The 27,009-nt window shown below is 48.2% G+C and overlaps 1 protein-coding gene across 5 annotated transcripts in view; it reads right to left on the reverse strand.

The window, feature by feature from the left end:
- The window catches only part of LOC144766801 (uncharacterized), a 1,464,990-nt gene that overhangs the window by 272,782 nt on the left and 1,165,199 nt on the right, over nt 1–27,009 (reverse strand). For all 5 annotated transcript variants that reach the window (XM_078650533.1, XM_078650530.1, XM_078650529.1 and 2 more), the window contains one exon: nt 745–810. In XM_078650533.1, the coding sequence (XP_078506659.1) occupies nt 745–810 (66 nt within the window). The remainder of the gene's footprint in view (nt 1–744; nt 811–27,009) is intronic.

Consider the following 27,009-nt stretch of genomic DNA (forward strand, 5'->3'; position numbering starts at 1 on the left):
CTCCTTGTAACACCAGCAAGATTGTCACATAATTCATTTTACGAAATGGTCACACTATGCTGTCATAGAAAGAAAACAGAAAACATCATGTTAAAAGAATAAGCAGCAATTTGATAGAAGGCATAACCTGACATTTGACCTCTGTCTTTCAAAGCACAGACAACGAAGCAAGTTAAAACATTTAAAAGCATCTTCATTGCTCATGCACATTTTAAACTCCATCATGGTTATTTTGGGGGCGCTCCAGCACCACCCCGCATCCCCACTTCCAGCGCCTATGGGAATCTAATGACACAGGAAACATTTGACGCCAGACAGTTTTTGCTGCCCAAGAGGATACTATGTGATTAAAGATAACTAATGGAGGACCGAAGGGGAGAGAGCTTGAAAGCCAATCCACTTCTTGGTGCTACAGGCCTGACCCTTTGTAGCAATTGGTGGTGTCTGGTATATTCCTCTCTCAGAACATCTGAGTGTATTCTTGAGCCTCTGGTCAACTTAAGAAGTGGCTGCTACCCAAAAATACAAATACCTGAAGAGACGGGGACTCTCCAGAGGGATGACTCCTCTGAACTGCTTTGACCTTTGCTGTGCCCTTCGGGTGGCGGTCCAGACACACCCATCACCCAGCTCTTATAAATTTGGTATTATAGAAGCGGTTGTGAAGGGGAGAGACCCCTCTCCCTCAGGACTTCCAGTCTACAGTGCAGTGCCACTAGGGTGTGGAAAACGGTTTTACCTCACCTGTTGATTTCTCGCTCACTCCATCTGCTGTACCCACAGAATTGCTGGGAGTAGGAGCCAGGAACCCTGTCCCACAAAAAAAAGGAATTCTCTCATTAAAAAGACTGCAAACACTGAAAATCCACTAAATACTTAACAATGACTTTATTCTATGCCTAGTAATGAGGCCAGAACCCAGCCTCGAAACCTAGCTAACTCAGATGCAATTCATGTGTAAAGCCGAAAGACCCAAAGCACACCCACCCGGCTCAGTGTTGTTCAATCACTGTAATGTTAAATGCACACACGATTCAAGGAATAACACACACCAGCAAGAATACAAAAACATATATCTATGTTGATTTACAGTCAATGATTAGAACACTATTTATGGATCTATCCAAGAAATCAGACGTAAACATGTTTTTACATTGCTAATAAATTTGAACCTGTTGGACAAATCTGCATCAAACTTTCCAATTAAAAAATAATCATACTAGTAAGTTACATTTTGCAAAGTGTTGTGCAGACAGAACTGATGGAGAAGAAGTCATAAATGGGTTCTACAAAGGTAGGGTTTTACATTCAATTTAAAATAGTTTTCTTCAAATGATAAAAAACGGAAGAATATCAAATTTGCCAACACAGGCCACCACTGTCTCTGTCCTTTTTAGATTGAGCCTAGCTGCAGCGCGCATGAAGGAAGTGGCCCTTAGGGGCCAACCGTGTTACTTACAACCACCTGCTATGCCTTCCCAAAAATGAAGAGTCGGTCAGACAGTAGAGAATACAAACAAGCTTTTATTAGCAATACTCGGCAGAGGAGTCCAATCTGACCTGCACCCTAAGATGTCTGCAGAGGGACTGACCCCCCAACAGTCTGCAATGAGTAATCATTCCTCCCAAGAAATCTCCAACCACGCCCGCAGTGGAAAGTTACCGGCCTGGGCTGAACATGAACAAAGGATACACAGAAGGATGGACTACCACCTGGCAAATAGGTGCATGCTATCTGTAATTCTAGGTCATGGCGCTGAGTCTCAGCATCTCCTAACTTGGGAGCAGAGCTACACACTCAGGTAGGTATGCAAGGGCAGAATGGCCTATTCATCAGTAAGTCAGAATACAGCCTGGAACAGAAGAGAAAATAATAACGAAATACAGTGTTCTGCTGAAGCAAGCAATATGTATAATGAGGCCTAGTTCAGACAAGGCCTAAGCAGCCTGAAAGGGATTACAAAATACAAAATAGCATCACGCTGGCTAACTCAAGTTTGTATGTTGCAGGGATAACTCAGTGGGTTGCATAACGTGAATACAAATGGCATCTATTTAGCCACACACGGCTAACCTAATATAGCATGAAATGAGTGCATTGCAGGAATGGGATTTTCAAACCTAACATACCCTCCTTTTAGCATGGGTGGCTAAATGCTTTTTTTGGGCTATCTGGTAGGGTCTTTACAATTCTAAGTGGGGAGAAAGGAAATGCATAGTCGCTCAGGTTACAGGGGAGAATAAGGCAGCACATGAGTATCAAAATCCACTTAGTATTAAAAAATGCCCTCGTTGATGAGCATTATGTCCTGGATATCCTGCATCATCATCATAGTAGAGACCTTATTATCACGTCCTGGCAATTTAGGGGTAGGGGTGAACTTGCTCATACAATAGTTGCAACAGGCTAGAAGGTAATTGATACATAAGCAGCATGTAAAGATGACACCTGCAATAGCTACTAGGAAAAGTAGTATCTTCCAACCCCATGATGTCAGCAGACCCCAGAACCACCCTGTGCGAGACCATGAACCATTATCCTGATGGATCTCTGTTGCAAGTCTGTGCAATTTCTGTATTGCAGAGTATACACTAAGGGCATTATCAGGAAAGTAAACACAACAGCTTCTGCTGATGACGCTGCAGGCTCCACCCCTATCAGCAAGGATGATGTTTAAAACCATCCGGATTTGAAGAGCAACAAGTCTCGTAGCCTGAAGCTCAACTGTAAGATTTGTCAGTATACCTGCAGTAGTATTAATGACGGATATTATGACTCTTGAACATGGGGCCCCAGAACGGCAGAATGCCCTTTATTATGTCAGTAAATTGCTGGAGGGTAGTATCTGTTTGATCTATATCTTCTGGATTGAGAACTGTTTTGGCCCGATGCAAATGTAGATCCCTACGCTGTAGCTTATGATACTTGTGATAAGTAGATTGTGCAATGTAAACGGGAGGTAAAAGAAAAGAGACATAGCACCGACCAGACCATCCCCTGGGATGCCATGTATAACCCCGCAAACAAAGTATACATTTGGAGGTGGAAGCAATGGTGGGCTACTAGCAGTGTTCAATCGGTATGTGTAGTTACAACTGCTCTGTCCTAATGGGATGTTTCCTGAGCCTTCCATGCAGAAGCTCGCTGCTGAATTGATCACAGGGACTGGCATGGCTTTGTCTTGAGTGATATTTCATTCTTGGAAACATTTAAAGTATTCGGTAACATTAAATCCCTGAAAATCCAACATTTCATTTTGTAACCAAGTGACATTCTTATTATCTTGGTATACCACTATATACTCTAATACTGCTTCATAATTAGCCTCTACCATATTCATAGTGTCAGCATGATAGTGCATGTATACCATAAAAAGCAAATGGAACCAGGCCTCACAACTACCCAAGTATGACAGGGGCAATGACACCAGCACATCATTTTTGTGCATAACTGAGGGAAGTAACCCACACACCCAACAATGCGTGGCATTAGTGGTACTGTGTACCTGATGAAGCATCTGCAGGAACGAGTTCTGGGCATACGTCTGTCTATGTCTCTCTCTATGTGAGGCCATTGTAATAAAAGAATAATCAGGTGGAGCCGGGGTAGGCCCTATCAAAGTGTGTACAGGATGCTGTTCTTCTAGATACCACACCACCCTGAAGAGTGTTATTGTTACTATGAGAAGGAACACTACCACTACTACCCTATTCCCAGTAGACCAACTAGACCACCCAGGACCATTTTGCTGTAATGGAAGGGCCACTAGGGGCTGTTCCTCCTTCATGACTGCACGATCAAATGGGTACATAGAAAGAAACCTTAGGAATTGGAGCCACAAAAATACAACTGACCAGAGCGGTACAAGTCACCCAATGTCCTTCAGATCTTCATTGGTAGGTTCCTATTGTTTATCAACGACAGTGCTATAAAGCACTCCCACGGGAGCGCTGCGTGATCGCAGCCCTGGCTGGAAAACAAATCTTCTTCTTTCAGGATAGGGCACCCTCCCTCCTGGGCAAATACCCTCAACGTGTAGCTCACTCTAATCTAAAGCAGGAACCTTAGACATAGAACATACACCCTAAGCTCGAGTCCTTCCCTAACTCCTGGACTGCCCTACTGGCGCACTGCCCTTCTGTTGTGGCCGGAGGTTATACCTGGCTACCTCAGGCACTTCTTCATCAACAAAAAGGGGAAGAAATCCAGGCACAGGAGTGCATTGAGACTCAGGTGTCTATGAACCAGAAGCGGGACCATCCGGGGCAGCCCTTATCTCTGTGGGGACCGATTCAAGTAAGGCCGCATCGCTTTCTTCGTCTGTCTCCGCCCACCTCAATCGGGCGTCAAAGAAAGGAACAAAATGGGGCACTCGCTCCCCTTCCAGGTCAGCAATGCCTTCGAGGACCCACCGATTATACGGGAGTGGTAGAGGGATCCTTTTGACATGCGATTCATGCACCCAGTGATTCCGGCCTTCAAGCTTTCCTGCGGTGCGGGTGGCGAGCAGGACAAGTAGTGGCCCCTTCCACCTCGGCTCCGGGCAGTTCTTCCATTGAAAATTCTTGACCAACACAAAGTCCCCGGGCTGTAGCTGATGCCTGGGCCCCTCTGGCACTGGTTGAAGCATTGCGTGAATCTGTTGGTGGATAGAACAGAGATCTTTAGTCAGCTCATATAGTTAGTCCACAAGTGGGGAGTAATGTATCTCCGAAAAGCGCATGGGTAGCCCCAGACGTTGGCGGGGCGTCCGAAGAGCAACTCGAATGGGGACCACACTGTTCTAGAATGCGCTGTCGCTCTGGTAGATAACAAAGTCAAAGGTAGAGCATCGGGCCATCGCATACCTGTGCTTTCCTGAATCTTCACTAAATCCAGTTTGAGAGTACCATTGTACTTCTCAACCAAGCCTGCTGACTGGGGGTGGTTCACTGCATGAAACTTCTGCTTGATATGTAAGCCTTTACACACCAATTCAATGACCTTTGAGTTGAAGTGACTTCCGTTGTCACTCCAGATCACACGTGGCAATCCATAGCGCGGGAAGAACTCTTTTAAGAGTGCCTTCACCGTCGCCATAGCTGTATTCTCCTTAGTGGGGTAAGTCTCAATCTATTTGCTAAATGCCCAAATCACTACTAGCACATACTTCAAATTGTTAAATCGTTCCATTTAGATTAAATCCATCTGTAGAACCTCGAAAGGGAAGGAAGGCGATCAAAAATTACATGCGGGTGTAGGGGTGCCCTTCTCAGGATTATGTTTCAGACAAATGATGCAGTGTTTCACTAGGTGTGTGGCTACCTTGGACATATTATTGTTTTGCCATACTGGGTCCAGTAGTTTACATATTCCTTTGGCACTAATGTGTGCTGGGCCAGGGGCCATGGTAACAACAGGGAGCATGTAGGTGTTGGGCAGCAACCGTATCTGTTCTCCAGACAAGTCAGTCCAGCACCCATCCTCGTCCAAAAGTCCTGTACGCTCCTCCCATATTGCCAGTTCATCTACAGTCGCCTCACTATGTATTACCCTGACATTTTCCAGTGTGTCCTCAAACATTCCATTGTTTGGAACCTACCTAGTGGGACCTGCCAAAAACATATTTTTCATCTTCAATCTAGCTGTCTCCTTTGCTGTCTGATCTGCAAACACATTTCCTCTTCCAACCTCGTCTGTAACTGCTTTGTGAGCGCTGCATCTTATTATTGCCAACTTATAAGGAAGTGTCAATGCTGTTGACTGTCTATGTATCACTGGACCATGTTGTATGAGCAACCCATGTGAGGTCAAGAACCCTCTCTCTGCCCAGAGGTGCACGAAGTTATAGGCCACCCAAAGGCATATTGGCTGTCGGTGTAGACTTTGACAGTCAGTCCCTTACTCAACTCACAAGTCCTAAGGAGAGCAACCAGCTCTGCAGCTTGGGCCGATTAGAATGGGATATGGGATGTCTCAACTACAGTGTGTAACATTGTGATTGCATAAGCTGCAGTGGTATTGCCATCTGGTAGTTTGAAACAAGAACCATCGACATATAGTTCCCCTTAGGGGTCAGATAAGGGAACGTCAGTCAGGTCTACCTGTCCTTTCGTTTCTTCCTCAGTCTGAAATAAACAATCATGGACATCATTGTCCTTTTCTTCTGAAGGGAGGGGTAGTAACGTGGCTGGATTCAGAGTAGCACATTGTTTTATGTAATGTGCGGAGCAAACAAAGTTAATTCATATCGAGTCAGATGCGCACTAGTAAGGTGCTGCGTCTTCGTCTTATTCAATAGCGTATCCACAGCATGAGGTACCATTACTGTGAGATCAGTATGAAGGACAAGCCCTGCTGATTGTCCGATAGAAGCTGCCACCGCCGCTGCAGCTCTCAGGCAGCTCAGGAGAGCTCTGGCGACGCTTTCAAGAATAGCAGAGAAATAAGCACGGGGTCTCTGCTTACCACCAAAAACCTGTGTTAGAACAGAAAGCGCACAATCATCCGCCTCATGTACATAGAGCACAAAAGGCTTCTGGTAATCGGGAGAAGCAAGCACAGGAGTAGAGCAAAGCACAACTTTTAATTTCTCAAAAGCTTGCTGGCATGCAGATGTCCAAGGCAAGGGTCCATGCACTTCTTTGGTGATCAGGTAAAGGAGGGGTTTTATTAGTCAGGAGGAAAAATTAGGGATCCAGTGACGACAACACGAGGTTATACCAATGAACGTGCGTAACTTGCGTTGGGTCTTAGGAACAGGCATATTAGTAATAGTAGCTGTACGTTCAGGTGTTAGTCTGCGACCCTCCTTTGACAGTAGGTGACCTAAATAGGTGACCTCCTGTCGACAATATTGAAATTTCGAAAGTGACACCTTGTGTCCATGGTGTGCCATATGTAACAGTAATTTGACTGTGTCCTCTTTACAACCATCTTCAGTATCCAAAGCCACAAGGAGGTCATCAACGTATTGCAACAGCACATTACCAGGGGGAAGCTCCAAAGAATCCAATTGAGCTTTCAAAGCTTGGCTATAGATACTAGGACTTTCTGTATAGCCTTGTGGAGCACAGCAGAATTTAAAGCTCCTTCCGGCTATTGCTAATCCAAATAGTTATCTGATCTCGGTATGGATTGGAATGCTGAAGAAAGCATTCTTCAGATCGATCACAGAAAATAATGTTGCTGAAGGAGGAATCATTGTCATGGTCGTGGTAATGTCTGGAACCACAGGGTACTGAGGAACCACTATTTTGTTCACCTCTCTAAGGTCAATTACAAAGTGGTAAACATCAGGGTGAGCATCAGAAGAATCCAAGGGTGTCTTTTTGAGAACAGGAAGAATAGGGCTATTACACACATTTGCCGTTGTCTCATAAACCACACCAGACTTAATCAAATCCTGTATTATTTACAATAAGGCCTTTTCTCCTGCTGAGGCATACATGGCAATACCGCATTGTCCTTAATCTGTATAGAGACCGGTGGGATCTGGAGTAACCCCACATCTGTGTCTCCTGTAACCCACAGTGTGCGTGGCACATCTTTAAACTCAGCGGGTAGGGGGGCATCCTTTGTGAAGCATTGTTTAGCACGGGCAACTTGCGGTCCAATAGTCATGAAAAACAAAACATTGTAGCATGCAACCTTTTTAACAAATCCAATCCCAAAAAATTTTCACCACAATTTGACGTCAACAGAAATGGTGAGTCAACCATAAAGGTGCCAATAGTCAAAGCAAGAGGTTTAAAAATGGGGCTAACGACCGGCACGCCTGAGAAACCCACTGAAACATTGTTTTGGCCAGACACAGCTGTCCCGGGGACCAGTCAATGGGAAACAGAGCTATTCATAGCCCCTGTCTCAACTAAGAATTTCTCTGTCGTACCTTGTAAATCTGCAGTGACATAGGGTCCACGCTGATCTACAGGCACCAGAACTGGTACCTTGCCCTATCCCTGGCTGTCCTAGATGTGAGACATCCCCATCACTTCGTCCATGTCATAGTCATCATGATAGTACTGTCTCCCTCAGTGGGTCATCAAAATAGTTCCCGCTATGTCTATTAGACAATGTATTCTCTGATAGCATCTCCCCACGGCCTCCTCCTCCACATCTAAAACCCTGACCACTCGGGCCCCACCTTTCTGCAATACCTCCGAACTCTCATTACGCCAATGTCCCTCCAGCTTGCAATATGCACATTGGTTGAGCCCAATGGGTGCACTCGAAGCACCACCCCTGTTAGACCGGGGTAGCCACTGGGCCGGACCTAACCCTCTTCCTCTTCCATTTCCCCTTGCGACTTGCTGAATCAACACCCTCGTTTTCAACTCTTTTGACTTTTTCTCCACTTTCTCCTCTTAATTCTCTAAATGCTCATAGTACTGTGCCATACTCAGTATTACCGACGGGGAGAAGGTGCTCCAAGTACTTTCTGAAGCCTGCAACCTAGTCACAATCTCAGGAAGCAGGTTGTTAATGAACCTGCTGACAAACAACCGGACACCACCTTCCAATGACAAGTCCTGACCAATAAAGTCGAGAAATATCTCTTCAAACCTAGTAAAGAAATCAGACGCACTCTCGTCTTTGTTCTGCGACATGCAGTTAACCTGTCCCAATCCACCCGTCTCAACGGGATACTGGAATGCATATATGTGATAATGCGACCCAGTAAAGCCAGTATATCCACCTTCAGCTTGTCGCCGGGCTTGCGTTCCTTATCCCACACGCTGATCTGATCCCATATACCTCCCAATTCCACTACATGATCCTGTGTATACACTTGCCTCCATATATCCACCGGTACCAACAGTCCAAAGAACAATATCAGCTAACCTCATCACTGTGGAGAAGGCCGCCTCTGTCAACTCTTTGTAGTAGGCAGTCGCATTTTTTCGAGGGTCCGGCAATTGACCTTTAAGAGATATTACCTCACTCCTTTTCCAAGGAGTATAGATCCACAGTTCCTGAAACCGAGCGTCGACTCGTGGCCTAATTACAGTATTCGTGGAGTTGCGCAGTTCTGGTATTTTAGGATGGTAAATGGGTTGGACCTCTCTCATGGGGCACTGGGTCACCATCGTCGGACCTTTTGGAGCAATCTGCCCTGATAACCCACCAAGGTCGTTACATTGTAAAAATCCTCGTTGTGAGCCATACCTATAGCATATACCCTGTTCCTTATGTCATATGTGATTTGCGGTGCAACACCCTGAAAACTCTGCTCCCACAGTCCTATTAGCGTGGCCGACATGTGCTTAAGGTCCTGCTGCTGTATGAAGGGCTCATAATCTTTCATCACACTCCACACATCTTCCACACTATAGATCAGGTTCCGGACCCACTGAGCTGCCTGATTTGCCACCATTTGCTTTTCCTCATCACCCACAGCAGAACGCACCAACACTTACTCCATGCGGTCTTGTGCTGCCACCCAATTCTCTTCATATACACTGCATGCAGGGGTCTTGCCATTCGGCAATAATTGAGGTGTCATACTCAAAGGAGAAAGAGCAGATATGGAGACAGGTATAATCATGAAAGGAGCTAGTGTTGGAGGAGTGAAAGGGGGTATAGTGGCAGATACGGAGTCAGTAGACGGAACAGGAGAGCTAACAGCTCCCGCTCCGTTTACTTGTGTGAGTAGAGAGGAAGCGGGCGAGGCTGGGGCTGAAGCAGTTTGACTAGAGGCTGAAGAACTAGGGAGAGTGGTCTGAGATGTTCAACCTGTGGGTATATTCGCTCAGGAGCATAAGGTGGAGGAAGGCGAGAATCCAATAGCTCTTCTATGAAAGCATCACCTTCCTCTCCAGTAACATTGCATTTATCAGTCTGCAATCAAAACTTTCTATCTGCATGTTCTATGCCTTTCTCTATCTTTTCCCTTTCATAGGGCACTGCTTTCTGCATTATAGTTTGCTTCTGTCTCTTCCGGGCCTCTTTCTCTGCTCTCATACGCCGTTGCTTTGCCTCCTTCTGCCATACTCTTAGAGAATCAAACATCGACTGCCTGCTCTTTTTGGCGAAAAATTTGTCCAGCAAGAAATTACATTTTTGTTCATCAAACGAGCCAGTAAGTGGCCACTGTAACTCAGCATTGTCCCTTTTATATTTATTCCACAATGTGCTAAACCTAATAGGGCCAATAACTTGCTTGACCTATACATCAAACTTTGGGGTACTCTTTGGAGGCGCAGGTTGGCTCTTTCCAATCAAGCCTCAGTAGAACAACACCGACATCCAAAACACCCCAATTTACTTAGTCAAGGCATCTTAATATAAGACACATGCACTGGCCCTAACGGACAAGTATAACACCAACAACAGTAATAAAAGAAAAGATAAATAATAAAAAAATTTCAAGAACCAAACCAAAACGGTCCGAAGACCTCTCCCTACAGTCCGGAGACTGAACCGAGTTCAAGAAGACAGGCTCTAGCCCCAGAACTTTTCAAGCGTAGACCAAATTACCAGTTGGCCTGGCAGATTGTTCGCAAACACTCTGTGTCTTTTAAAAAGGTCTGCAAACCCACCAAGTTCAAGAAGACAGCCCAAAGACTGTACCAAAACACAGCCCGTCGGCTCATGCCGTTCAAGCAAGGCAGTCTGAAAACTGCACCAAGGCAGTCCGGAGACAGTACCAAGACACAGCCAGTAGGCTAGTGCCGTTCAAGAATGGCGCCATTTTTCCAAGAATCAAATAATTACCTGGTGCTCACAGGTCAAGTTATTCTCCACTGCAGACTCTTCGGACCAAACGGTCAACTCCAAGGTTTTGCCTTCTCAGGACCCCAGCCGGTGACCACTAGATGAGGAGTTGCCCGATCAGACGGGCCGGGCAGCTGCGAGAAACCAAGCTCGGTCTTGTGTGGGGTACCCCGATCCGCCCAACTAACCGGACGCAACCCCGACCCTGCAACACGATTGCGGGTGAGTCAGGTCACCTTGCGGGGTCCCTGTTTGGGCACCAACTCAAGGAAGTGGCCCTTAAGGGCCACCTGGGTTACTTACAACCACCTGCTATGACTTCCCAAAAATGAAGAGTCAGTCAGACAGTAGAGAATACAAACATGCTTTTATTAGAAATACTCTGCAGAGGAGTCCAATCTGACCTGCACCCTAAGATGTCTGCCGAGGGACTGACCCCCAACAGTCTGCAATGAGTCATCATTCCTATCCAAGAGACCTCCAACCATGCCCACATTGAAAAGTTACCGGCCTGGCTGAACATGAACAAAGGAGGCACAGAAGGATGGGCTTCCACCTGCCAGATTGGTACATGCTATCTGTAATACGAGGTCACCGCGCTGAGTCTCAGCATCTCCTAACGTGGGAGCAGGACTACACACTCAGGTAGGTATGCGAGGGCAGAATAGCCTATTCATTAGTAATTCGGAAAACAACCTTGAACAGAAGAGAAAATAATAACGAAATACAGTGTTCTGCTGAAGCAAACAATACGAAAAATGAGGCCTAGTTCCGACACGGCCTAAGCAGCATAATAGGGATTACGAAATACAAAATGGAATCACACTGGCTAACTAAAGCTTGTACGTTGCAAGGATAACTCAGTGGGTTGCATAATGTGAATACAAATGGTGTCTATTTAGCCACACACTGCTAACCTAATATAGCTTGAAATGAGTGCATTGACGGAATGGAATTATCAAACCTTACACGTATGCGCTGCTTGCTCTTTGAGCCTGCTGTAGTAGAGTATGGGAGAGAAGCCGCACCCACTATTCTCCCATATTTTTCAGTGGCTTGTGTCATTGTCTTTGGTAAACGCTGCCTTCAGATTAAGAGCAAGAGGTTTAAAAATGGGGCTAACGACCGGCACGCCTGAGAAACCCACTGAAACATTGTTTTGGCCAGACACAGCTGTCCCGGGGACCAGTCAATGGGAAACAGAGCTATTCATAGCCCCTGTCTCAACTAAGAATTTCTCTGTCGTACCTTGTAAATCTGCAGTGACATAGGGTCCACGCTGATCTACAGGCACCAGAACTGGTACCTTGCCCTATCCCTGGCTGTCCTAGATGTGAGACATCCCCATCACTTCGTCCATGTCATAGTCATCATGATAGTACTGTCTCCCTCAGTGGGTCATCAAAATAGTTCCCGCTATGTCTATTAGACAATGTATTCTCTGATAGCATCTCCCCACGGCCTCCTCCTCCACATCTAAAACCCTGACCACTCGGGCCCCACCTTTCTGCAATACCTCCGAACTCTCATTCCGCCAATGTCCCTCCAGCTTGCAATATGCACATTGGTTGAGCCCAATGGGTGCACTCGAAGCACCACCCCTGTTAGACCGGGGTAGCCACTGGGCCGGACCTAACCCTCTTCCTCTTCCATTTCCCCTTGCGACTTGCTGAATCAACACCCTCGTTTTCAACTCTTTTGACTTTTTCTCCACTTTCTCCTCTTAATTCTCTAAATGCTCATAGTACTGTGCCATACTCAGTATTACCGACGGGGAGAAGGTGCTCCAAGTACTTTCTGAAGCCTGCAACCTAGTCACAATCTCAGGAAGCAGGTTGTTAATGAACCTGCTGACAAACAACCGGACACCACCTTCCAATGACAAGTCCTGACCAATAAAGTCGAGAAATATCTCTTCAAACCTAGTAAAGAAATCAGACGCACTCTCGTCTTTGTTCTGCGACATGCAGTCAACCTGTCCCAATCCACCCGTCTCAACGGGATACTGGAATGCATATATGTGATAATGCGACCCAGTAAAGCCAGTATATCCACCTTCAGCTTGTCGCCGGGCTTGCGTTCCTTATCCCACACGCTGATCTGATCCCATATACCTCCCAATTCCACTACATGATCCTGTGTATACACTTGCCTCCATATATCCACCGGTACCAACAGTCCAAAGAACAATATCAGCTAACCTCATCACTGTGGAGAAGGCCGCCTCTGTCAACTCTTTGTAGTAGGCAGTCGCATTTTTTCGAGGGTCCGGCAATTGACCTTTAAGAGATATTACCTCACTCCTTTTCCAAGGAGTATAGATCCACAGTTCCTGAAACCGAGCGTCGACTCGTGGCCTAATTACAGTATTCGTGGAGTTGCGCAGTTCTGGTATTTTAGGATGGTAAATGGGTTGGACCTCTCTCATGGGGCACTGGGTCACCATCGTCGGACCTTTTGGAGCAATCTGCCCTGATAACCCACCAAGGTCGTTACATTGTAAAAATCCTCATTGTGAGCCATACCTATAGCATATACCCTGTTCCTTATGTCATATGTGATTTGCGGTGCAACACCCTGAAAACTCTGCTCCCACAGTCCTATTAGCGTGGCCGACATGTGCTTAAGGTCCTGCTGCTGTATGAAGGGCTCATAATCTTTCATCACACTCCACACATCTTCCACACTATAGATCAGGTTCCGGACCCACTGAGCTGCCTGATTTGCCACCATTTGCTTTTCCTCATCACCCACAGCAGAACGCACCAACACTTACTCCATGCGGTCTTGTGCTGCCACCCAATTCTCTTCATATACACTGCATGCAGGGGTCTTGCCATTCGGCAATAATTGAGGTGTCATACTCAAAGGAGAAAGAGCAGATATGGAGACAGGTATAATCATGAAAGGAGCTAGTGTTGGAGGAGTGAAAGGGGGTATAGTGGCAGATACGGAGTCAGTAGACGGAACAGGAGAGCTAACAGCTCCCGCTCCGTTTACTTGTGTGAGTAGAGAGGAAGCGGGCGAGGCTGGGGCTGAAGCAGTTTGACTAGAGGCTGAAGAACTAGGGAGAGTGGTCTGAGATGTTCAACCTGTGGGTATATTCGCTCAGGAGCATAAGGTGGAGGAAGGCGAGAATCCAATAGCTCTTCTATGAAAGCATCCCCTTCCTCTCCAGTAACATTGCATTTATCAGTCTGCAATCAAAACTTTCTATCTGCATGTTCTATGCCTTTCTCTATCTTTTCCCTTTCATAGGGCACTGCTTTCTGCATTATAGTTTGCTTCTGTCTCTTCCGGGCCTCTTTCTCTGCTCTCATACGCCGTTGCTTTGCCTCCTTCTGCCATACTCTTAGAGAATCAAACATCGACTGCCTGCTCTTTTTGGCGAAAAATTTGTCCAGCAAGAAATTACATTTTTGTTCATCAAACGAGCCAGTAAGTGGCCACTGTAACTCAGCATTGTCCCTTTTATATTTATTCCACAATGTGCTAAACCTAATAGGGCCAATAACTTGCTTGACCTATACATCAAACTTTGGGGTACTCTTTGGAGGCGCAGGTTGGCTCTTTCCAATCAAGCCTCAGTAGAACAACACCGACATCCAAAACACCCCAATTTACTTAGTCAAGGCATCTTAATATAAGACACATGCACTGGCCCTAACGGACAAGTATAACACCAACAACAGTAATAAAAGAAAAGATAAATAATAAAAAAATTTCAAGAACCAAACCAAAACGGTCCGAAGACCTCTCCCTACAGTCCGGAGACTGAACCGAGTTCAAGAAGACAGGCTCTAGCCCCAGAACTTTTCAAGCGTAGACCAAATTACCAGTTGGCCTGGCAGATTGTTCGCAAACACTCTGTGTCTTTTAAAAAGGTCTGCAAACCCACCAAGTTCAAGAAGACAGCCCAAAGACTGTACCAAAACACAGCCCGTCGGCTCATGCCGTTCAAGCAAGGCAGTCTGAAAACTGCACCAAGGCAGTCCGGAGACAGTACCAAGACACAGCCAGTAGGCTAGTGCCGTTCAAGAATGGCGCCATTTTTCCAAGAATCAAATAATTACCTGGTGCTCACAGGTCAAGTTATTCTCCACTGCAGACTCTTCGGACCAAACGGTCAACTCCAAGGTTTTGCCTTCTCAGGACCCCAGCCGGTGACCACTAGATGAGGAGTTGCCCGATCAGACGGGCCGGGCAGCTGCGAGAAACCAAGCTCGGTCTTGTGTGGGGTACCCCGATCCGCCCAACTAACCGGACGCAACCCCGACCCTGCAACACGATTGCGGGTGAGTCAGGTCACCTTGCGGGGTCCCTGTTTGGGCACCAACTCAAGGAAGTGGCCCTTAAGGGCCACCTGGGTTACTTACAACCACCTGCTATGACTTCCCAAAAATGAAGAGTCAGTCAGACAGTAGAGAATACAAACATGCTTTTATTAGAAATACTCTGCAGAGGAGTCCAATCTGACCTGCACCCTAAGATGTCTGCCGAGGGACTGACCCCCAACAGTCTGCAATGAGTCATCATTCCTATCCAAGAGACCTCCAACCATGCCCACATTGAAAAGTTACCGGCCTGGCTGAACATGAACAAAGGAGGCACAGAAGGATGGGCTTCCACCTGCCAGATTGGTACATGCTATCTGTAATACGAGGTCACCGCGCTGAGTCTCAGCATCTCCTAACGTGGGAGCAGGACTACACACTCAGGTAGGTATGCGAGGGCAGAATAGCCTATTCATTAGTAATTCGGAAAACAACCTTGAACAGAAGAGAAAATAATAACGAAATACAGTGTTCTGCTGAAGCAAACAATACGAAAAATGAGGCCTAGTTCCGACACGGCCTAAGCAGCATAATAGGGATTACGAAATACAAAATGGAATCACACTGGCTAACTAAAGCTTGTACGTTGCAAGGATAACTCAGTGGGTTGCATAATGTGAATACAAATGGTGTCTATTTAGCCACACACTGCTAACCTAATATAGCTTGAAATGAGTGCATTGACGGAATGGAATTATCAAACCTTACACGTATGCGCTGCTTGCTCTTTGAGCCTGCTGTAGTAGAGTATGGGAGAGAAGCCGCACCCACTATTCTCCCATATTTTTCAGTGGCTTGTGTCATTGTCTTTGGTAAACGCTGCCTTCAGATTAGTTAATAGGCTTGTTAGTTCCTCCTGAGTACAGCCTTGTCTTCATTCAGAGACTCTGTCCATCACCACCCCTTGTTGTAAATATTTTTGTCCACCCTAAGCGTGGAAGGGTATACTCAGATGTGAGTCCCTTGCTCATTGCACCATCAGGATTCAAGCAAGCCGGGCCGAAGACGGCTGAAATGCCAGAAACCGGTCCCCTGAAGCTTGTTTCCTTCCCAGTGTAAGAATTGGCTTTTGTAGTCTGGTCTGCCCTGTTCCCATGATGCACTGGGCCAGGGACAGACTAATTTGCATACAGCCAGGTTCTGAAACTGGGATGGTGCAATGAGCTAAAAAACGGTGTTGGATCTAGCCCTGATCTCTTGACTGGGTGAGAGGATTCTGCTTAATTCAGAGACTCTGTCCATCACCACCCCTTGTTGTAAATATTTTTGTCCACCCTAAGCGTGGAAGGGTATACTCAGATGTGAGTCCCTTGCTCATTGCACCATCAGGATTCAAGCAAGCCGGGCCGAAGACGGCTGAAATGCCAGAAACCGGTCCCCGGAAGCTTGTTTCCTTCCCAGTGTAAGAATTGGCTTTTGTAGTCTGGTCTGCCCTGTTCCCATGATGCACTGGGCCAGGGACAGACTAATTTGCATACAGCCAGGTTCTGAAACTGGGATGGTGCAATGAGCTAAAAAACGGTGTTGGATCTAGCCCTGATCTCTTGACTGGGTGAGAGGATTCTGCTTAATTCAGAGACTCTGTCCATCACCACCCCTTGTTGTAAATATTTTTGTCCACCCTAAGCGTGGAAGGGTATACTCAGATGTGAGTCCCTTGCTCATTGCACCATCAGGATTCAAGCAAGCCGGGCCGAAGACGGCTGAAATGCCAGAAACCGGTCCCCGGAAGCTTGTTTCCTTCCCAGTGTAAGAATTGGCTTTTGTAGTCTGGTCTGCCCTGTTCCCATGATGCACTGGGCCAGGGACAGACTAATTTGCATACAGCCAGGTTCTGAAACTGGGATGGTGCAATGAGCTAAAAAACCGTGTTGGATCTAGCCCTGATCTCTTGACTGGGTGAGAGGATTCTGCTTAATTCAGAGACTCTGTCCATCACCACCCCTTGTTGTAAATATTTTTGTCCACCCTAAGCGTGGAAGGGTATACTCAGATGTGAGTCCCTTGCTCATTGCACCATCAGGATTCAAGCAAGCCGGGCCGAAGACGGCTGAAATGCCAGAAACCGGTCCCCGGAAGCTTGTTTCCTTCCCAGTGTAAGAATTGGCTTTTGTAGTCTGGTCTGCCCTGTTCCCATGATGCACTGGGCCAGGGACAGACTAATTTGCATACAGCCAGGTTCTGAAACTGGGATGGTGCAATGAGCTAAAAAATGGTGTTGGATCTAGCCCTGATCTCTTGACTGGGTGAGAGGATTCTGCTTAATTCAGAGACTCTGTCCATCACCACCCCTTGTTGTAAATATTTTTGTCCACCCTAAGCGTGGAAGGGTATACTCAGATGTGAGTCCCTTGCTCATTGCACCATCAGGATTCAAGCAAGCCGGGCCGAAGACGGCTGAAATGCCAGAAACCGGTCCCCGGAAGCTTGTTTCCTTCCCAGTGTAAGAATTGGCTTTTGTAGTCTGGTCTGCCCTGTTCCCATGATGCACTGGGCCAGGGACAGACTAATTTGCATACAGCCAGGTTCTGAAACTGGGATGGTGCAATGAGCTAAAAAACGGTGTTGGATCTAGCCCTGATCTCTTGACTGGGTGAGAGGATTCTGCTTAATTCAGAGACTCTGTCCATCACCACCCCTTGTTGTAAATATTTTTGTCCACCCTAAGCGTGGAAGGGTATACTCAGATGTGAGTCCCTTGCTCATTGCACCATCAGGATTCAAGCAAGCCGGGCCGAAGACGGCTGAAATGCCAGAAACCGGTCCCCGGAAGCTTGTTTCCTTCCCAGTGTAAGAATTGGCTTTTGTAGTCTGGTCTGCCCTGTTCCCATGATGCACTGGGCCAGGGACAGACTAATTTGCATACAGCCAGGTTCTGAAACTGGGATGGTGCAATGAGCTAAAAAACGGTGTTGGATCTAGCCCTGATCTCTTGACTGGGTGAGAGGATTCTGCTTAATTCAGAGACTCTGTCCATCACCACCCCTTGTTGTAAATATTTTTGTCTTCATTTGAACCCTCCCATGGCGACTGTCCCTTTTACTTTAGTTGTTACACAGGACCTGTTATTTAGTCTGTAAGCACTATTTACTTTACTGAGTTTCTCTTACTGCAGGTCAGACATGCGCTGCTTCAGCTGAAACAGCTTGTGTTTTTTTAAGCAGCAGGGCCACCCCCGTAACACGGGCACCCACTTTCAATCACTTTAACCCGGCATTATCTCATGCCTGTTTCGAGCCCTCAAGTAAAATGGGTTTAGAAATGATTAGCGAATAAAGTCATGTGAATTCCAGGTAGCACATAATCCTGTGCTAAGGGGCTGAAGCTGACAACAGCACGTCTGTGTTACACGTCATCTGTACTAAAGCTACCTGACTGGTTGTTTTAAAAAACCTGTTTTATTTACACCACCGCCACCAATACCACCACCCCCACCACCACCAATACCACCACCAATACCACCACCACTGCCAATACCACCACCACTGCCATTACCACCATCATCCAAATACTACCACCAGAAACACCACCACCAATACAACCACCAACACTAATACCACCACCACCAAAACTACCATCATGTATACAACCACCACCACCAATACAACCACCACAACCAATACCACCACCACGAATAGCACAATCAATACCAACACTAATACCACCAACAACAACAATACCGCCACCAACACCAATATCACCACTACCACTACCACCACCAATACCACCACCACCAACACCACTACCACCACCAATACCATTACCACCACCACCTCCAATGCCACCACCACCAATACCATCACCACCAAAACCACCACTACCACCAATACCACTAACACCACCACCAATACCACCACCAATACCCCCACCACCATTATTATCACTACCTCCACCAATTCCATCACCAATACCACCAACACCAATACCACCACCAATACCACCACCACGTGCCTGAGCCCCAAAGTAAAATGGTAAGGAAGTTTTTATTTGCATAGTTAATTAAAACGATTGCAATACAAAACATCAAGACTTAAAAGCTGACTTAATTACATTGTTAAAACAGTATTTCATAATTCGCAATTTAGCATTTTGTTAAAATCATAAAATTATATACTTTTAGGCATAGTGGAAGTGCAGTTTTGTTTTATAATACTTTCTTATAGCTAATTATGATTCTAATCTTGACATTTTCCTTTCCACCGGCCTTCATAAACATATGATCTGAGCTATAAACACTAACAAAGCGCTCCAACACCTTTCGCTCTGTGATTACACTGTCGTGGCTCAGGAGGAAGAGCAGGGGGGATATTTCTTGCCCTCTCTATGATTTGAGTTTGCAGTGTGGCATTACATAACAACTTTGCTATCTTTGGCCTGATCAAAAATGCTCCAGATGTAGGTGGACCCTGGCTTCACCTCCTGGTGCAGGACAGGCTGTGATTTATGGCAGGCATGGACGGAGGGAGGGGTGGTCTTGGCTGCAGCTCCAGCCTCGTACAGTGCCCCTGCTATTACTAGTGAGCGAGAGGCGCTGAGGTGGTGGTATTGGTGTTGGTGGTGGTATTGGTGATGGTGGTATTAGTGGTAGTATTGGTATTGGGAGTGGTGGTACTGGTATTGGTGGTGGTGGTATTGGTGGTGTTGGTATTGGTGGTGGTGGTATTGGTGGTGGGGGTTTTGGTATTGGTGGTGGTGGTATTGGTGTTGGCAGCAGTTGACAAGCAGCAGCAAAGAGGAGGGGCACAGAACTAACTGGTATCTGAGCTACGTAAGGATGGACACTTGCAGTAAGCAATTGGTGCTTGAGGGCAGAGTGCTTTTGGACACTTGCACTAGGTAAAATGAGAGTGTACAGTAACAGGGCTTCTGTGGACAGGGGAAGTGAACGCAGGAGACAGGTATCTGGGTAATTCACTGGAAGAGTGTATATTCACTTAGATGCTAGCTAAACAAACATACTTTTTCATATTGTTAACCAGTAGAGTGGGTTTAAGGCATAGAGGCTTATGATTTGCCCCTTTTATTTTTTTAAAACAAATTTTATTCAAGTTTTCAGTCAATGAGACAAAAATACTTCAGTTTCACAGTACATTCAATCATACAAATGTTGATAAACGTTGGCCCTATGATAACTGCTCCTCGCTCTGTCTACCTCCCCCTTGTCTGTCGGCGTTCATTTCTTCGCGTATACTACCTATGCAGTATAATTGTCTGTGCCATTATGACCTGCAATGTTGTCTTGGGCGTTAAGTCCATATTTCTCTAGGCTGGCACACAGCCTAATTCCTCCTCACATCATAGAAGCAGTTATCAACCCCTAACAAACTCCCCCCTTCCCTCCTTCCTCCCCAGGCCCTTTCCCCCCCACCCGTCAGACATGTCGCTCCTTCCCTTCAACTTTTAAGCCATGCAGCCTGTACGCCTATCATCCACTTCAACGCATTGTGCCAGTAATCAGGGTCTCAATGAGGAGGATGCACCTAGGACACCTTACCCGGCAGCCCTCCCACCCACATTACAAAGGTAATGCTCCATAACAAGAGGAGAAGTCTCCCCCTTCAGAAAGTCAGTCATCCCCGTCAGCTGGATTCTTGAGCAGGTCCACCATCGCTACCCAGGCCCTGGCCACCTCAAGCAATTTGTCATTATTGGTTCTCCGAGCAATCTGTAGTCAGAAGATCTCCTCACAGTCCGCCCATTTTATGAATTCCTGCAACCATCTTGCTGCATTGGTCCTAGTGACCACTTTCCAGTGGCTAGTAATCTCTTGTGTAGCTAGGACTAACCCTAAGTCTATGAATTTACTGGTGAGCTTATTACGGGCAGTGTGGGGAAACCAATGTAGCAGGCAAACACCTGGCGTCGGCTGCAAATCCCTATCCGTTACCTCTTGTAGCTTGGCCATAACCTTCCCCCAAAACCCGTGTAACAGGGGACATTCCCTAGAGCATGTGGAGAAGTGCGGCATTTTCCATCTTGCATCACGGGCAGGCTGTGCGGGATCCAAAAAACTCATTATGTTTAAAAGGAGTCGGGTACGCTCGGTGGAACACATAGAACTGTATTAGTTGAAATTTCGCGTTCCTGGAACATTTCCATGCCCGTTCCATCAAACTCTCCCATGTCTTCTCCTCTATCGCTGTCCCCAGATCCGTTTCCCATTTAGCTCGCAGCCCCTCTAAAGGAGTCCTGGATCCCAGTGTAAGTCTCTTGTATAGGCAGGTGACCGCCTTAACCCTCCCCGCTGAGGTGACCACATACTGATGGGGGAGAAAGGCCTGCGGCTCCTCTAGCCCTCTCTTCCAGTGCTTGTGAATGGCTGTCGTCAATGCCGCATGTAGGAGAAAGTCCTGCCCGGGAATATCATGTCTTTCCATGAGATCCTGAAATTGCACGAGGATTCCCTCTTCATAGAGATCCCCGAGACTGGAAATCCCCAGTTCTTCCCAGTCTCGCAACCGTTGCCAATCCCCTCTGTGTGGTACCACCTCACAGAACCACAATGGGACCTCATGGGCGTATGATGGCCTCACCCCAACTTGCCTATTGGCGCGATTCCAGCATTGGCGCACCACCCACAGATCCCTCGGTACCTCTCTCTCACAAAGCGGTAGCTGAAGGAGAGTCCGAACGAGCTGACGAAGGTTCGGGTCCAGACCCCTCTGGTTCTCCTCCGCCCTCAGCTTCCCCACCATCCACCGCGCGTACCATTGGAATTAGGCTGCATGATAATACGCCTCAAAATCAGGAGCCGCTAACCCCCCGTCCCATCTAGGGCGCATCATAGTGCTCAGCGCCATTCTGCGCCGCCCCGAGCCCCATAAAAAGCCCATAACCATCGTATTCAGCTGGGCAAAGTATTTTCCGGGGATCCAAAGCGGTAACGCTCCAAAATAGAAGAGTGGACAGGGCAGGGTGACCATTTTTAACAACGCCACTCTCCCCATTTCTGACAAAGGCAAGGTTCCCCAAAAATCCAAATTACTCCTGGTGGTTCTCAATGCGCGCCCCACATTGCCCTCGAATAAGTCAGAGGGCTCATGATAAATTCTGACTCCTAAATAAGGCAAGCAACTGCTCTCCCATCTCGCATCCAACCCATCTGGTGGTTCAGTTCTGCCTCCACGCACCGGAAAGAGGCCCGTCTTGTTCCAGCTAACTTTGAGCCCCGCCATCCGCCCTAATCTATCCAGCAATTCCGGGGCACCCTGTACCTCCCCAGCGGCATTGGCGAGGAACATTAGAAGATCATCTGCATACAAAGCAATGTAATGGGTCTGACCCATCCCGTCCAAACCCCCATAGTACCGTCCCGACTGGGCATGAACAGCCAACGGCTCGACAGCCAGGGCGAACAGGAGGGGAGACAGGGGACATCCCTGTCTCGTCCCTCTGCCCACCCCGCAGGCTTCAGAAATCACGCGCCCCTGTTCGGACCCTTGCCGTCGAGCGGTTATATAAAATCTTCGTCCAGGCCACAAATCCCTCACCCAGGCCAAATGCCCTCAAGACCCTAAACAGATATGGCCACTCAAGACTATCGAAGGCCTTTTCAATATCAAACTATAGCACACACCCCTCTCCCCCCTCATCCACCGAGTCATGTACCAGCTGGCACAGCCTCTGTATGTTCATGGCCGTATTCCGTGTAGGAATAAACCCAGCCTGGTCCTCGTGCACAAGCGCTGTCATGTGTGCCATCAGTCTATGAGCTAGAACACTACTCAAGATTTTATAATCTAGATTAAGCATGGCGAGCGGGCGATAGGCTGTGCGATCCCATGCCGGCTTGTCCGGCTTGAGGAGGGGCACAATTACTGACTCCCTTGTTGAGCTAGGTAGATAACCATCTTGCTTCGACTGATTGTAGAGTGCTAACAGCTGGGGGGCCAACAGATCTACATACGTGGCATAAAACTCTGACGGCAGCCCATCAGTGCCCGGTGTTTTGTTCTTGGCCATGCGCTTTATGGCACCCCTGATCTCTCCCAGCTCCACTGGCCGGCCTAAGCTTTCCGCGTCCTCCACCTCAATCTGCATCAATTCAATGTCTAGGAACCCCCCCTCCTCTAGAACTCCTGGATCTAGCCGGCTTTGGTATAGAGTAGTATAGTATTCCAAAAACTGTGCCTTGCTGGTCTGTTGGTCATAATAGCCTACGCCTTCCTCGGCACGCAACTCTAAGATCAGTGTCCCTCTATGTGCTGGATTGGCCAGCCAAGCCAATAATTGCCTGGATTTGTCCCTCTCAGCGTGTGCCCGTGCCACACATGCCCTATGATCATGAGATCTGAGTCGTTCCATTTGGATCGCTACCTCCTCTCTAGCTGTCAAAAGTTCCTCCTGCTTGTCCTCTCGCCCAGGTTGTTCCTTTTCTATATCTCTTGAACGCTGCTCCGCCCTCTGTACGTCGCTCAGCAGGGTTTTTCGTACTCCCACCGCTTCCTCAATACAACGCCCCCAGATCACAGCTTTAAATGCATCCCACTCATTGTGTAGACTAGTGGACGTGTTGGCATTGTGTTGAAAGTATTCCTCAATAGCAGTACCTATGGTGGTTCTGAAGACCTGGTCTTCCAGTGCCTCCGGGCGGAGACGCCAGCTAGGGATGGTGGACCGTACCCGAAACCAATTCAAGGACACTAGTAGCGGGTTGTGATCAGATGTCATCCTTGCCAAGTACTCACTCACCCCAATCATCATATGCACATCCGGCGAACAAAGGATAGCATCCAAGCGGACGTGCAACTCATCCATAGCTGAAAAATAAGAGTAGTCTCGTTCCCCCGGGTGATGGGTCCGCCAAGTGTCAGTCAGTTCCCAATGCCTTTGCCAGTCCCGTCGGGCTTCAGCAATTCTATGGGCAGGTGCGTCAGGGAGCGGAGGGTGAGAGCGGTCTAAAGCTATATCAGTGATACAATTGAAGTCTCCCCCCAGGAGAATAGGGCCCGACAACACCATCGACAGTTTATGCGATAACTGCGCCAAGAAAGCTGGTTGTTCAATATTAGGAGCATATATGCTTCCCAATGTGACATCCCGCCATCAAGGCGCCCCGTGACTATCGTGAATTGGCCATCGGGATCGATGATCTGCCTAACACATTGAGATGGTACCCCCGCCCGCACCCACACCAAGGTCCCTCTTGCAGAGGCCGAATATGTGGTGTGAAACACCTGCCCTCTCCAGCGACGCTGTAGCACCGCTTCTTCTGACTTCGTCAAGTGGGTTTCCTGGAGAAGTGCAATTTGCACCCCTCTCCGTACCAGGTAGGCATGAATTTTGTGCCGCCGTCCCATGGTGTGCATCCCCCACACGTTCCAGGACATAATTTTGATTCCTACGGAGGTACCCATGGCTCTAAGTCAAGTTCCTGATCCCAGATGACCCCCATAGCGACTTGTCTGACCCTCCCCCCATCCCTAACAGCAAACTTTCCCCAACTCCCAATCCCCAGGACAGGCACACAAGAACAGGTCCCCATCCAAACCAAAAGAATCATACAAAAAAACAAAGAAAGAAGGTTGCGTGTAACAAGCATCCGATGGCCTCCGAGCCCTCCCCGGGCCCCCTACTTATAACTAAAGCACCCATCAGAGCCCCACATCTATTGCGGATTCCCTCTGCAGGTCAGCGATCAGGCCCTTATGTTTCAATGTCACGGCTAACAGCTTATCATCTTGTGACTTCTTTCCCGCTGCAGTCCGCTCACCCAAACATCCCATCTGCTGTCTGCGGAGTAACATCCGGTAGCTCGGTATCAGAAAGTCCCAGCACATTTCCCGATCCTGAGCTCTCCACCCCTGCCCTCTCATTATCCGTGCCAATGCTAGCCAGACTGACTTCGCCTTGGCTGATGTGTGCCACTGCTCGCACCGCTTTGTCACGTTCCTGCTGCCGTTCAGCAAGGGAGATGGGTCTCTGCAGCGCCGGCGAGCCCTGCGACCGAGCCCGAGGAGAAGCGGGCCGTGGTGAGCGTGCTCCATCGCCGCCCCGGACCTCCAACCAGTCCCATGCAGCCTGTGAAGTGAGAAAGAAGTGTACATCCGAACCCACAGTGACTCTGCGGTGAGCTGGGAACAGCATGGAATAAGAAAGATGTAGCTGGCGCAACTTTCGCTTGACTGCTATGAAAGAAGCCCTCTGTCACTGCATTTCCCGAGTGTAATCCGGGAAGATCACCACCTTACTATTCCCAATCTGTAGATTCTAGTGGTCTCGGGCTCTCTGTAGTATACAGTCTCTATCCCTGTAGTGCAGTGGCCTCACCACCAACGGGCGGGGCGGGGCGGAGCTCCCGATTTCGGTGCATGAGCCGGAATCCTGTGTGCACGTTCTAACGCATCAAAGGGTGATAAACCCTCCGGTGCCACCTCCGTTTTCAGCCAGGTTTCCAAAAATGTAACCGCGTCAGGCCCCTCCTCACGCTCCAGGAATCCCACGATTCGGAGGTTGTTGCGTCGCGAACGCCCTTCACTGTCCTCGGCTCTCATTTTCAGTACTTTGACCCTAGACACCACTTCCTTCAGTGAAGCTTGAAGGTTGGCTACCACATCTGGTACCTCTTTCATGTTATTTTCGTTGCTCGCCACTCTCTCTTTGAACTTCCGATGACCGTCTTTCAATAAAGTGAGATCCAATCCAATGGCAGCCATCCTTGCCTCCAGCACCTCCCGCGAAGCGACAATGGCCTGCATAATATCTCCTAGTGACAGGTCTACGGGCTGTCCAGGCCCTCCCCCCCAGTGGCAGTATCTTCTTTGTCTGTATGTTGCTCCGTCTCCTCTATCCGCAGGACCTCAAAACCCTTTTTTCTGGACACCCTGCCCATCTCGTAGCCTGTGTTCCTCAGACGCCAGCAGCAGAAATGGGGCTGTAGTATTTTCACTCCCACCACCAAGACAGGGCCACCCAGGTCTTTCCAGTAGAGCCACTGACCTCTTCTTGCGATAGTTCCAAGTGTGGTCCCGCAAGGTCCCTCAAAGTCTCAATTACCTGGGAGCAGGCCCTTCCAGTACGACCACCTCCGTCGGTATACAGAAACAGCACAGTCAAAGGCCCAGCTCAACCTCGCCACGTGCGGGCAGGACTCTGTGTTCCCCTCAGTGATGCAAGGCGTGCTCGGTCATTTCAGCAGGACACTCCTATATACCTGGAGTTGAGGATCCCTCCATTTCAGCTGCAGCCCAGCCCAGGTCTTCACTCTCAGTAGCGCTAGGCCTCCACACCGTCGGAAGTGCAGGCCTCCTCATCTAAACAGTAATGCACTTTCCCAGGTAACATGCAGTCCAGAGGAGCCCAGGCGTGGTATGTCCAGTGTCCACCTGTAGTCCCCGTGCCGGGTCCCTCAGCATTCATGGGGCCGTACCAGGCCCCAAAATTCCTCTCCTCAGAGTTCCCAGTATAGCCACAGGCAGCGCTAGGCCTTTCAGAGCCGGTCACCAGGCTCCCGGTCTTTTGCACGCTTTGCGTGCTTTCTTCCCCGCAGGGCACCCAGTCAGCGACAGCGCCTCTTGCCCGGTCCATAGCAACTCCTTCACGGTATTATCGCCGGGCACCAGTCGCGTGGCCTCACAGTACCTCTATCATCTCCAGCTAGCTCCGCTGGGCCTGCATACCGCTAGACTCGAGTATAGAGGGCCTTGTCATATCGTGTTTGTGTACAACGTCCCGCCTGCTGCCATCTTACATTCAGGCAATCGCCACCGACTGGCCAAGCATCGTGTGCTCTCTCCAACTGCTCCCAGCTGCAACCAACTCCCAGGAAGAGTGCTATCACCTCCCAGCCTCTAGCTCACTTAAACAGCAGCAGTCCCGGGACACTCACTCGCAATAATTGCTGATCTCTTCGCCCGGTGTCAGCTCTGCCGCGGATTCGCCATTTTGTACCACAGCCAGGCAGGCGCCAGCAGGAGGGAAAACCTTGTTTTGTGCCCTTTTCCGACATTGTCAGCGTCCCACCTCGTCGCCAGGTAGGCA

This window comes from Lissotriton helveticus, chromosome 7 (genome assembly GCF_964261635.1).
Source record: "Lissotriton helveticus chromosome 7, aLisHel1.1, whole genome shotgun sequence".
NCBI classification, from domain to species: Eukaryota; Metazoa; Chordata; class Amphibia; order Caudata; family Salamandridae; genus Lissotriton; species Lissotriton helveticus.